The sequence below is a fragment of the Centrocercus urophasianus genome, unplaced genomic scaffold (assembly GCF_019232065.1).
Source record: "Centrocercus urophasianus isolate 14NV4802_14NV808 unplaced genomic scaffold, USGS_Curo_1.0 seq_35, whole genome shotgun sequence".
Taxonomy (NCBI): domain Eukaryota; kingdom Metazoa; phylum Chordata; class Aves; order Galliformes; family Phasianidae; genus Centrocercus; species Centrocercus urophasianus.
This window is the reverse complement of record NW_024884922.1, coordinates 7,290,315-7,302,458: the sequence shown is the minus strand read 5'-3', so window position 1 is coordinate 7,302,458 and position 12,144 is coordinate 7,290,315. Positions and strand designations below refer to the sequence as shown.

Here is a 12,144-nt window from a genome sequence, read left to right as displayed (position 1 = left end):
TTGAATATTTACAGCAACTACTCCGAGAAGTGAGAATAAGGAAGAAATGTACTTTGTCAGCTGATGGCTGCCTCAACTACATCTCATAAGGAGCTGAATTTTGTCACAGCCTTTGGTACAAGTTGCATTGCTTCTATGCAGAGGATTTCTCATATGTATATTAAGATTGGGTATTAGGGTATATATTTCTTGTCTGAAAGTCTGAAAGAGCAGTGATGCATTGGCACAGGCTGCTGGGAGGGAGAAGGGGGGGTCCCTGTACACAGAGATGTTCCAGAACTGTGGGGATGAGGCACATGGGAACATGTGGGCATGGTTGGGTGGCTTGGGGTTGGGCTTGGAGATCTTGGAGATCTTCTCCTACTTTCACGATGCTCTGATTCTGTTTAGGGACATGGTGGAGTGGGTTGAGGTTGGACATGGGGATCTTGGATGTCTTTCTCAACCTTCTTGATTCTAGAATCCACGTCCCTACAGAGGGCTCTGCTGTTGGGAGTAGCATGGCTTGGGACAGCACAGTTTTTCTGTAGCTGTATGGTTGTTGTACTACAGTGTGAGGTTGGTTGCATTAAATCTTGAATCCTCATGGATTTAGGTTGTGTTTGTGATTGTTGAGTTCACAAATAAAGGCTGATCTTGACCATGTTTCTTTTTCTGACTCATTACCCTGATGAACCCACTGTACTCTTCTTGACACGGGTACATAATTGATGGGACAAAGGAGAATGGCTTTGCACTTAAAGAGGGGAGATTTAGGTTAGATGTGAGGGAGAAATTCTTTACTCAGAGAGCAGAGTGGCCCTGGTAGTGCTGTCCTGAGAAGAGTGGGTGCTCCAAGGCCATGGCTGGATCCTGGGAATGCCTCCATGACAGGAGCAAAACAACCTGTGGATTGAGGGCAGCCAGCACCACAGTGGGATGAGAGAATTTCCCAGCACTGTTAATGCACGCTGTGTATGTGCAGTATGCCAGCAGAATTACATTGGAATTCCTCTTCTCTTTCCCATTGGGTTTTGACAGGCTCTGAAAGAGCAGCAAAGGCTGATTGCTGTCACTGGGGCACCCAGCTTGGACCTGAATGCACAGAGAGGAGAGGGGCAGATACAGTGGATAGCAAAGGGGTGCAATGGCACTGACAAGCACGTGTTAAAAGGAGAGTCTCTGGAACTATTTTCTTTGTGTCTTAAGGACAATCTTTTGCTAATGGGAGCTCTGAATTCAGTTCAGCTCATTGAAGGCAGGGAGATATTGAAATACTGTATTCAAAGCATAGTGAAACAGTAAAAAAACAAAGTGATTTTCCTGTGTTGTTAAAGGAGTGGGAGAGCACTTGAGCCCTTTCTCAGATTTAGGTGATTGTTTGCTTTAAAAAGAAAGGGTTCACTATAGAAAAGTGCTGCTTTCTTATTGGGAAGGTTTCATCTCATAGGAAAGTGCTGCATCCTGGAGGATGTACAGTTCTATAGGATGACACTAAGCATGCTGGTCCGTTTTGGCACATGCTCAACTCCTGACCCACTTTACTCAGCCATCCAGATGACAAGTGGTTGCCCAGCTGCAAGACCCAGATGTCCTCCACCATGGAATAACCTGAACCCTTGCTCATTAGTTATCATTCTCTTCTACAAACTGCTTTCTTTTGGCATTGATGAGGGCTCGTTTCCAATAGCTGACCACAATATGCTGTCACAGCCTGAAAATGCCTTTGGGAAGAAGCATACACTGAAGTTGACCTAACAGCTGGTGGCAGTGAGTCTGCCCCTGGTCTGGAGTAATTGACATTTTGAAATGTTTACAGCTCTGGCTCTCTCTGATTGAAATGCCCTAAAGCAAAAGGAGCTCTTCCTTTGAGCCTCTCCCCTACCAGCACTCACAGTGTGCACTGGGGAAAGGATGTTTGGTTGGGAGGGACGTCAGCTCAATGGTTGCTATTATGTAAAAACAAAACCTCATAAAACGAGCCCTCTGCACCGGCAGACCTATCATAAATGTCAGCATCAACAGGCAAATGCATCAGAAGGGGGTGGGAGAGTGGCTGGGGCCTGCGTGTCCCTGCCCAGTGCACAAGGCCAAAGCTGAGCACAGTGATAACAGAGGAACTCGGTCCCAGATGTCCAAAATGACGTTCTTGGCTTGGTGGCTTATTTTGGAAGATGCTGCAGCTTTGCAGTGATTTCCCGTGAAAGCATAGCTGGGGAGGTCATCACTGGGAAAATATGCAAAGTGAATCACTGCGCTCTCCTGCTGCCACCTCTTGTGCTGGGAGAGGAGCTGAAGGAGCAAACAAACACGTGGGGCATCAGAGGAGCTGTGACTGTGGGTTGAGAGAAGCTGATGGCTGAGAATGATACTGTGACTTCTTGGTCTTCTGCCTTCACGTGTGAACTGTGCATTCCCAAGACTGCAGTAGGGCAGTGGAAAGCTCCTGTAGGTCGCTTCCACAAGGAAAATCCTTTAGCTATGAAATCAGTGCATTTTGCTGTCAGCATGCTTCATTGCCATCTGGGAGCCTGGCAAGCAGCAGGAGGGAAATCAGCGCTGGAGACTGTATGAGTGGCTGCTGGTTCTTCACAAGGAGAAACATTCTGCTCCTTTCCCAAGGGTGGGGAGGAAAAACCCTCCTGATTCCTGAGGAAGAGTGAGCAAATGGGAATGTTTGCATGTTGAAAAGCTGGATCAGAAAGTGTGCATTGCCCAGACAGGGCACCTAGGTCAGGTCGCCTGTGCAGCACACTGATTGCTGGTGCTTTGATGAAACTCAGAAATGTGGGTCACGTTCTTGAAGCTTAATCATTTCCTCCATTGGTGGAGCTGTACCCCAACGCTGTGCTCGTTTCTTTGCATAAGAACTGGGTTCTTCATAGACACAGAATTGTTCAGGATGGAAAAGACCTCCAAGACCACCCAGTCCAACCCCAACCCATCCCCACCATGCTCACTGACTGTGTCCCAAGTGCCAAACCCATCTTTTAATTGAAAGTGTGATTGACTCCAGAGTCTGTGTGCAGAAGATCCATCGTGCCATTCCGTACACAGCTACTCATATCAGATATATCCATTATTCCAGGCTGGATGTGGCTCTGGGCAGCCTGGTCTAGTGGTTGGTGGCCCTGCCTTTGGCACGGGGGTTGAAACTATATAATCTTTGAGGTCCTTTTCAACCCAGGCCATTCTGTGATTCAGCAGGATTATTTCCTCCGAACTTTCCACTGTTCCTATGTTTCACAGACCCTTTTAAAACTTGAGCAATGAAGGTAAAATTCACCTGCAGACTTCAGTACATTATACCAATTAGGCTAAAAGCATGTGATTGCTTTACAGAATATAATTACGAGATGGTTGTCTCTGTCATGACAACTGGAATACTGGTTGGTAATTCTGGTGTTATTTTTGGTTCATAAAAGGTTTGATCATGGGAATAGAGACCTGTAGTTTTTCTATAGAGATCAAAACAGACTTTGTAACCCAGATACATGAGTTGTTATTCTCTGCTGGCTTTGTCCAGCAGGCTTCTCTTGATAGCTGGAAGACCTCCAGCAGGATGCTTGGCCTTCTTCAGCTCTGCCCTCAGTGGAAGGCTTCTGCCTTTCTTCTCCAAAGGGTGGTCAGGCCATTGGGATGAGCTTCAGCAAGGCCAAGTCCTGCACTTCGGTCACAACAACCCCAGGCATGGCTACAAGTGTGGGGCAGAGCGGCTGGAAGGCTGTGCAGAGAAGGGCCAGAAACAGTGCAGTGAGGAGGGCAGGGAGGTGACCATCCCCTATGCTCAGCTCGGGTGAGGCTGCAACTCAGTGCTGTATGCAGTGTGGGGCCCCTTGCTGCAGGAAAGACATTGAGACCCTGGAGCACAGTACTGTGGAGAGCAGCTGAGGGTATTTCTGATACAGCCGGGATGCCGTTGGCCTTCTCGGCCACCCAGGCACCCTGCTGGCCCACGTTCAGCCAAGAGCTGACCAACACCCCCAGGCTTTTCTCCTCTGTGCAGCCTTTCAGCCTCTTGGCCCCACGCCTGTAATGATGCGTGGGGCTGTTGTGACCAAAGTGCAGGACCTGGCACTTGGTCTTGCTGAATCTCATCCCGTCGGCCTCAGCCCATCAGTCAGCAGTCCAGGTCCTTCTGCATGGCCTGCCTACCCTCAGGCAGAACAACACTTCCCCCCAGCTTGGTGTCATTTGCAAACTGAGGGTGCACTCACTCCCCTCAGACTGAGCATTTGTCTTCATGCTGCTGCAGTTTCAGAAACGCCCTGGGAAAAAAAGTCATTTTTCGCTTCACCTCGTGAGATTTACTAAACTGTGGGTATTTAGCCTGTGCATGGATTTCTTGAGCCTCTTTTGCCATCTTGAGTTTTCTCTTTCCTTCTTGTCACCTCCCGACAAGCTCTGAGCCATTGCTTTCCTCTCCTTGTTCACACCTATTCCTTCCCCAGCTCTGCTGAGCGAGATGTGCGGCTCTTGCTCAGTCTGGCACATTTCCTGTTTGCTTCCTTTGTCTCCCCACTGTAACCTTCTGCAGGGCTGTCTGTGCCTCAGCCCTGAGATAGAGGCAAAGATAGCAAGCAGGTATGCAGGTATTTCACCAACTCCACGTTGATTTTCTTTCTTAAGTCAAAGAGAAGCAGTGTAATGCAAAGAAAAACAGGCAGGGAAAAAAAAAAAAATGAATATGTGTCCCTGCAATAATTAAATAATTGCAAAAATCCATTCCATCAGTATCTTTTTTTTTTTTTTTTTAATTTATGGATATTGTTGATAAGGTCCAGTTCTGCTGATGCTGCAGGCAGTGCTGCTGTATTCATTTCCCAGCACGTCCTTGGGCTGCCAAGCAGGGCTGCTGCTAAGATTATCAAACACACACAAATCCATTTTCAGACAGACTTTGAAGCTTTGGATTCACTGAAAATGAATGCAGATTTGACTCTCAAATGTGCAAGGCTCCTTTGGAAATGGTGCTTTTCTTCTAAACCACTGACATGCTTCTGAAAACACCAGCTCACAAATGAGTAAGCAAGCACAAATTGTAAGCAAGCACATGAGGAGAAGAGGATTCTCCAGTCTTGTGTTCATACAGTTCTTGGATTTCTTGCTTTTCCACCCCATTGCTTTGCTTAGCTTCCCATCCAGCTCAATATCCACATCATGGAGCAAGCAGAGACAGATTCCCTCTCTTGAAGCAGCTCCATCTGCTGATGGTATCCGACCAGAGGTCACCCCTGGTACAGCCCTGGGATGGTTCATTAGTGAAGGGGTTTATTTTGTGTTAATGCACGACTCCATTCGAATGCCTCGGAGCCGCATGGAGCCGTGCCAGCTGCTGTTGCCTGGCCCTGATGCTATCTTCATCATCTTAACTGCAGAAAAGAAGAAGAAAGAAAAAAAAGAAAAAAAAAAAAAAAAAAAAGGTGTTGAGCTTTTTGTGGTGGCGGAGTCACTGCAGTTCAGCACTGCATCTGCTGGTTGGACTTCCTGTGGTTTTTCATCGAATCGCGTGATTGACGGCGCAGGCTGTCTGCAGTGCTCTCAGCTGTCTCGTTTGTCCTGACCACGAAATCTGACTTCTGCTTTGTCTGCCAGCAGCAAACACGATAGGGCTCTGCGGTGGGCGGATTGACCGGAGCCGAGATGTGCTGTCTGTGTGTAAATGACACAGATCCAACTGGGACGTTCCCTCCAGCTCTGACGTGCGATGCCTTGGGTTGATGGGGTTCAAAGTGCCCAGGGTTGGCACTCCTCTGGTAACGGCTGGGTAGAAATGCAGGCAGTGTTCTGCTCGACCCGTTGGTTTCAGGCACTCGGCTCAGAAACACTGGCAAGGAGGAAGGTGGCAAAGAACATGTGCATCTTTCTGCACCGTGGCTCATGTCCAGCTGAGCGGTGGGGCTGTGATGTTTCCATGCCCAGACTTCTCCCCTGCTATTAGGACTGCCATTTAAGAGACTATGGTGTGGTCCTTCTTGTCAGAACGTGCTGCAGATCAGGTTCCTTTGGGTGTCACCAGGTAAGGAACAGACATCCTTCCAGAATTAAATCATAGAATCATTAAGGTTGGAGAAGATCCCCAAGCCCCACGTCACCCCCCCGTGCCCGCTGCTCACATTCCCAAGTGCCACATCTCCACGGTTCTTGATCACCTCCATGTTTGGGGACCCCACCACTACCCTGGGCAGCTATGCCACTGCACCACTGCTCTTCCTGAGAAGTCATTTTTCCTCATGTCCAGCTTAAGTTGTACACGATAGCAGCAAAGCAGCTTTGGCTTGCCACTTGGAGAGTTTTGTTAGCAGTGAAACTTGATGATAAAATCCTCCCTGGAAGTGCTCTGAGCCTCCCATGACCTTGTTGTCTCACAGCTCTCCTAAAACATGGATTTAGTGTCATAGAATCGTAAAATGGCCTGGGTTGAAAAGGACCTCAAAGATCATCTAGTTTCAATCCTCCTGACATGGGCAGGGTCACCAGTCTGTAGAGCAAGGTCTTGACTAGTGTCACTTCATGTATCTCTCTCCTTAAAAACCTCACTATCCTGGTCTGCATTCTTCTTAGCCTCATCTGCCTTCCCACTGTCCTTGTCTACACTCCCATTATCCTTGTCTCCATTCTTGAGATAAAGCTGCTCAAGGCATGTGGCGAGTGTGGGAGAGCCAGACTGATTGCAGAGGTACAGCCTTTAATCTGAAATTGATCATTAAATTGCTGTGGTATACAAGCGCAGTAGATGACAACACTGATCAGGCTGAAGGAAAACTTAATAATACAATCAATGGCTGATTGTTCTTGCTTGAAAACTGGAATTCTGCCTGATTTGTTTCATGCGGAGGACTCACAAAATAGTGAGAGCTGAGCGATTCTGAGTTCAGAGTAGTCCCAGATTGGTGTCATGGGTATCTACAAAACCTAGTTGCTGTAATCTGTGGTCCTGAAGGTAAAAAAACGTTCCTTTCTTTACATCTGCATCTTCAATCACTTTTTCCCCTCCATCCCAGAAGGACAGCTGCATGCAGCCACTGCTGGGGTGAGGAGTGACAGCGGTGCGAGGGCTCTGCTCTGCTGGGAAACGTCGCAGTGGTTTCACCATGAGGTTTCACCATTTGTTTTGCTGAAGCAACACTGAGCTGAGCGTGTTCCTGTCTGCACTGACCACAAGCCAGGAAGCATCAGGAGGGAAGTGGGGAAGGTTACAGTGAGGATATAAGCAGAGCAGAGTATCATTTATAAAATAGATGTTCATGAGTTTTGGACTGGGGCTTAACCTGCCCAAAGAATCATAGAACCATTAAGGTTGGAAAAGACCTCTAAGATCCTCAAGTCCAACCCTAAGTCATCCCCACTGTGTCCCTAGGTGCACAAATCATGGCATCTTGAGAGGGCTGGGATGGTGGGAGGGGGTGGTAGGCTGGGCACTGGGAGCTGAGAAGGGCTGAGGCGGGGAATGGCAATGAAACACGAGGCTGATGAAGAAGAAAAAGTAAACATGGGCAAATGCAAAATGGAGATACACTGAAGAGAGGCTGTGAAGACAGAGGAATGGGGCTGGGGAAGAGGGAAGACCAGGAGATGGGAAACTGAGAGCTGGGGGTGAGTGTGGGAGCAGGAATACCTGAAAGTGGGGGAGCACGGTGATGTGGTGGGTTAGAAAGCTGGGCAAACCCAACCTGCGGACAGAGATGGTAGAAAATGGTGCACAGAAGGACTGTGGGAGGGCTGCTGTACCACAGACTTCATGTCTGGCATAGGAAATGACAGCTACTGATACGCCTTCGAGGTCTGAGCTCACCAGGAGCTGGATGCAGCAGTCACTGACACTGCTGTCTTTGAACAGCCTCGGGTCCTTCAACAGAGGAAGGAGTGCTGGAAACAAAGAGTGCTTCCTCCCTCCTTCGCTGTTGGAAGGATGAGCTCCTACTGTGCTCTGAAGGCCTCACCAGGGTGACAGCCACACAGTGTTCAGAGCCAAGCCCTCCCATTGGCATGCAGCACTCTGCAAAGTGACGCTGATGTCCTTAGCAAGATGATGGGTGGCATGTTGTCACCCAACCTTTCGTTGAGTGGAGCCAGGGGCTGGACTTGATGATGGGTCCCTTCCAGCTCAGGGTATGCTGTGATCCTATAAAGAAGCTTTCTGTAGAGCTGCCTTCCCCATGGAGCAGAATTGAGGGGGTTGGGAGAAACCTCTGGAGACCATGGGGTCCAACAGGTGCAGCTCAGTGCAGATAGCAGCTTTGGTGTCCCTCTGTGTTTGGGATCTGCACCAAACTGCTGTAATAACAGCAGCCACACAGGGAGAGTGGAGACGTTTCCATGTTTTTGAGATTCCCAAGAACACAGAGTTAGATAAACAAACACAAAAGCCAAGTGACCCCTTCAAAGGAGCTGTTCCAGACAGAAGATCCCCCAGCACAAAGCTGCTCAGAAAGCTGATGGGGCATCCCTCCATCATTCACGGGCAGAGGCTTCCTGGCCGTTGCTGTGCTTGTTCTGGTCGTGTTGTGCCATGGAGTTTTAGTCTTTTAGTCTCAGCCACAGCCGAATAAATAATGAAACAGGTATGCTTTATCTGACCCCCAGGAGCATTGCAGTGTGGCTTTGTCTGAGGCTCTTGGTGTGGGCAACGTTCAGAAGCAGAGTGGATGATTGAGCAGTGTGTGCTAAAATAAGCTCAGCAATCTCAGGTTGGATATTGAAAGGAATTCTTTCTCTGAAAGGCTGGAGAGATGCTGGCACTGGATGCCCTGGGAGTGGTGAAGTCCCCACCCCTGAAGGCGTTTGGGAACCATGGAGATGTGGCACCTGGGGATGTGGTCAGTGGGCTTGGTGGGGTGGGTTGAGGTCAGGGATCTTGGAGGGCTTTGCAAGGAACCACCTCTGTGTGTGCAGGCCTCCCGAAGGAGGCAACAAACCAGAGAGAACTGGGGGAGCTGGGGCTGCAGCATCGCTTTCCAATTGGGACAGACTGACACATCTGATGTGTGACAACTGTGGAAGCTCTTTCCTTAAAGTCTTGTGGAAAGGATATTGCTTGTGTTGTCAGGAAGGGGAGCTGTCTGCATGCACGGACATTAAGGTGTGTGCACAGGACCAGTGGGATGAACTGATGTGTGGTGCAGTCCAGTTGGGGAGCATTCAATGACATTTTTGTGTAGGACTCCTTTGTCACCTAAAGGATGCACTCAGTTTTGTTAGCAGAGACCAAACGTGAGCATCAGGAGAATGGCTGAGCACAATGTGCCTGTGTGGCATTCAGTTCCAAGAAGAAATTATAAATGATCTCTTTATGCCTCATGGTAAACATTTTCCTTCAGCTCCGGTGGTTCGGTTCCTTCCTTTATTTTCCCCTTTGCTCTGTGTTTTTGGGCTGCATGGTTGCAAACAGCGTTTCCTTTCTCTTGCAGAAGTTCCCTGAGCTGAAGTTCAAGTACGTGGAGGAGGAGCAGCCTGAGGAGTTCTTCATCCCCTACGTCTGGTCCCTGGTGTACAACGCGGCCGTGGCACTCTACTGGAACCCACGCGACATCCAGCTCTTCACCATGGACTCTGGCTGAAAGAGGTCAGACCTAAACTGAAACCAAAACTGCACCACGTGAATCCATGACCCCTTCCAGTGCACACCCTCTGACCCAGCCCTTGCTGCCCATCTCCGGCCCACAGCTGTGTTTCTGGCTGTCACACACCGACACCTGGGGCGAGGAACATGTATGCAGCCTTGTATTTACTGTCCTGTAACCAGAGCTTGTCTGATGAACACGAGGCCTTACACATGGGGTATGAAGTTACTACCAACACCACCGATTGCTCTTTTAAGTGAGGAAAGAGACTGAGAACTTGGATTTGGGCAGCATTTGGATTTTCATTTCTTTGGGTCAAGCTTCTGGTCCGTTGGGTTCTGCTGTGGGTCACTCGTTGCCCAACCCCACACTCTCATTCCCAGCCCTTTGTTTCAGTGTCACTGGCATGGCTGCTGTCCCTCCTCTGGTGCCACCCAAGCAGCATGTTAATCCAGTTAGCTCCCAGGCAGACTCAAAGCACTTGATTTAGATGTCAAAATGTTTGTGGGAGGGTTTTCTGGGGCGAGTCTTTGTGTTTGGCTGGCACACAGAGGGACTAGGAGCACCAGCTTGCAGAGCCAGTCCTTCACAGATCTTCTGTGCAAAGGTTGTTGCTGGAAACTGAAAGTGTGGGGAAAAAAAAAAAAAAAAATCTCCAAAGAAAATAGTGGTAAGATTGTAAAATAGAGCGATGTCCTGTAAAAATGTGTGACGGTGTGGGGTGGGGATCCCTGGCCAAGTTCTGTGTTGAAATCCCCTGTTGGCTGTTAAAGGTTTATGGCAGAAGTATTCATTGATCTGAATGTAGAATGCTTCCTTCTGTTGTGTTCAAGTGCTCTTTCCCAATGTCCCTGGCTCTGCAACTGGATGAGAGACATGGGTTGACCTGGTCTCCAGGGAACCTCCCATTTCACACAGTGGGGATATACAAGGGAGGTCCCTGGCAGCTCCTGCTCCAGCATGTTCTGCACGAGGGGATGCATTGACTTCCAGGCAGTCCTGAGTGGCTCTAAATAAAAAATTCCTTGCACCTTTTTTCATTTTGTCATTGCTTTTTTCGTTTTTTTTTCTGAAGGAGATGCTGGAGTTGCTCCATTTATCTGTTCATTTCAAGGTGGGAGTCTGTTTGGGTCCTACACAAAAGAAGCAGTGACTTAAAAAAAAATATTAAAAGCATTCCAAATGTATTTAAGTATAACTTACAGAGAGACATACACAAAAAGAGCATGACAGGAGCATTGGAGGTGGAGCAACGGTAACACAGGACATGGTCTTTTTTCTTTGGAAAATAGGGGAAATGAATGAACATGAGAATATGGGAAACGAAATGGGAAAACATGGGAAATGAACTGAGCTGCAGATGTTTACACTGTGTTTTGGGTTTGGTTTGGTTTGGTTTGGCTGTTTCACCTTTGAACAAAAGTCAAAGGGGGACGACTCTTCGTGGTGGTTGTAGCAATTCTTGATTTTTGCCTTTTTATGAGGTCTAAGAGCATTTGTGGGTCAGAAGAGCTGTGCAGATGCAGCTTGAAACTGCGTATCTTTTGGGATGGTCTTCATCCAACCCGAGGTGAATGAACCCTCTCCACCTCCAGCAGCATCTGGAGCAAGTAGGTGCTTGGTGCCAAGCTGCAGAGTAACCGATTTTCTTTGAAAGGGCTTTTTATGATGAAAAGAATAGGTCCAACCAGCTGCTGGAGGAGCACCATAAATTATTTCTTCTGCCTTCCTGTTCTGACGCCGTTGGACCGAAGTTCAGCAGGTTTGTTCTGATGGTGTCATTTCCTTCTGTGGTAATGGACACACGCTGCTCCCAGACCTGGTTGCTTTGGAAGAGATGGAGATCTGCTCCCAGGGCGGAGCAGCAGAGCCAGACCCAGATCTGTGCTGAACTCCCAGTGGCTCCTCCAAGGGCTGAGTGTTACGTGGGGCTGGCAGTGTCCCCACACCATGAACGCTCTTTCAGATCACCTCTCATTACTTTCTGTGAAGGATTTATTATGCACGATTAAATAAATAAGAAATAAAGCAGTGAATGCAGCCTGGGACTGTGTTTGTTTAGCCCAACTGCTGCTGTGTAGTGATGTGCACCAACCAGTCGCAGTGCAATCCTACAACCCAGCAGCACGAGGCTGGCGGCGCTCCAGAACACGTTGTTGCACTGATTGTGTTAAGTGGATGATTGATTAAATCCGTGCTTGATGGACAGAAGGACACATCAATCTGCAGCATAGGGCTGAACCCCACTGTGAGGAACCCCACTGCTGAGTGGGACAGTGCATTTCTCCCTTCACCCCACCTGCTGGGGTGGGGAGAAGGGAGAAATGCACTGTCCCACTCAGCACCATCCTTCCCTACCCTTGCAACTCATTTTCCTTGCCGCCCAGATGCATCAGGCATTGATGACTTTGGCAGAAGCAGTCCAACAATCTCACAGGTGTGATGGCCAGAAAAAAAATCAGACTCCAGTGGCCAAAGATTGGTGAATATAGAGGAAGCTGTGGCAAAGAAGCAGGTTGTTGGTCTACGGGTTGATTCTACTTCATGAAAGGAAGCAGCAAACACACCCCCTAACTTAATTGGAAAGTGAGGCTTTTCCTTC

At 48.5% G+C, this 12,144-nt stretch overlaps 1 protein-coding gene across 5 annotated transcripts in view; it reads left to right on the top strand.

Annotated features, from left to right (window-relative positions):
* The window catches only part of DYM (dymeclin), a 149,799-nt gene extending 139,222 nt beyond the window's left edge, over positions 1-10,577 (top strand). For all 5 annotated transcript variants that reach the window (XM_042831189.1, XM_042831190.1, XM_042831193.1 and 2 more), the window contains one exon: positions 9,390-10,577. In XM_042831189.1, the coding sequence (XP_042687123.1) occupies positions 9,390-9,539 (150 nt within the window). In that variant the 3' untranslated portion in view covers positions 9,540-10,577. The remainder of the gene's footprint in view (positions 1-9,389) is intronic.
* The last annotated feature ends 1,567 nt before the right edge of the window (positions 10,578-12,144 follow it).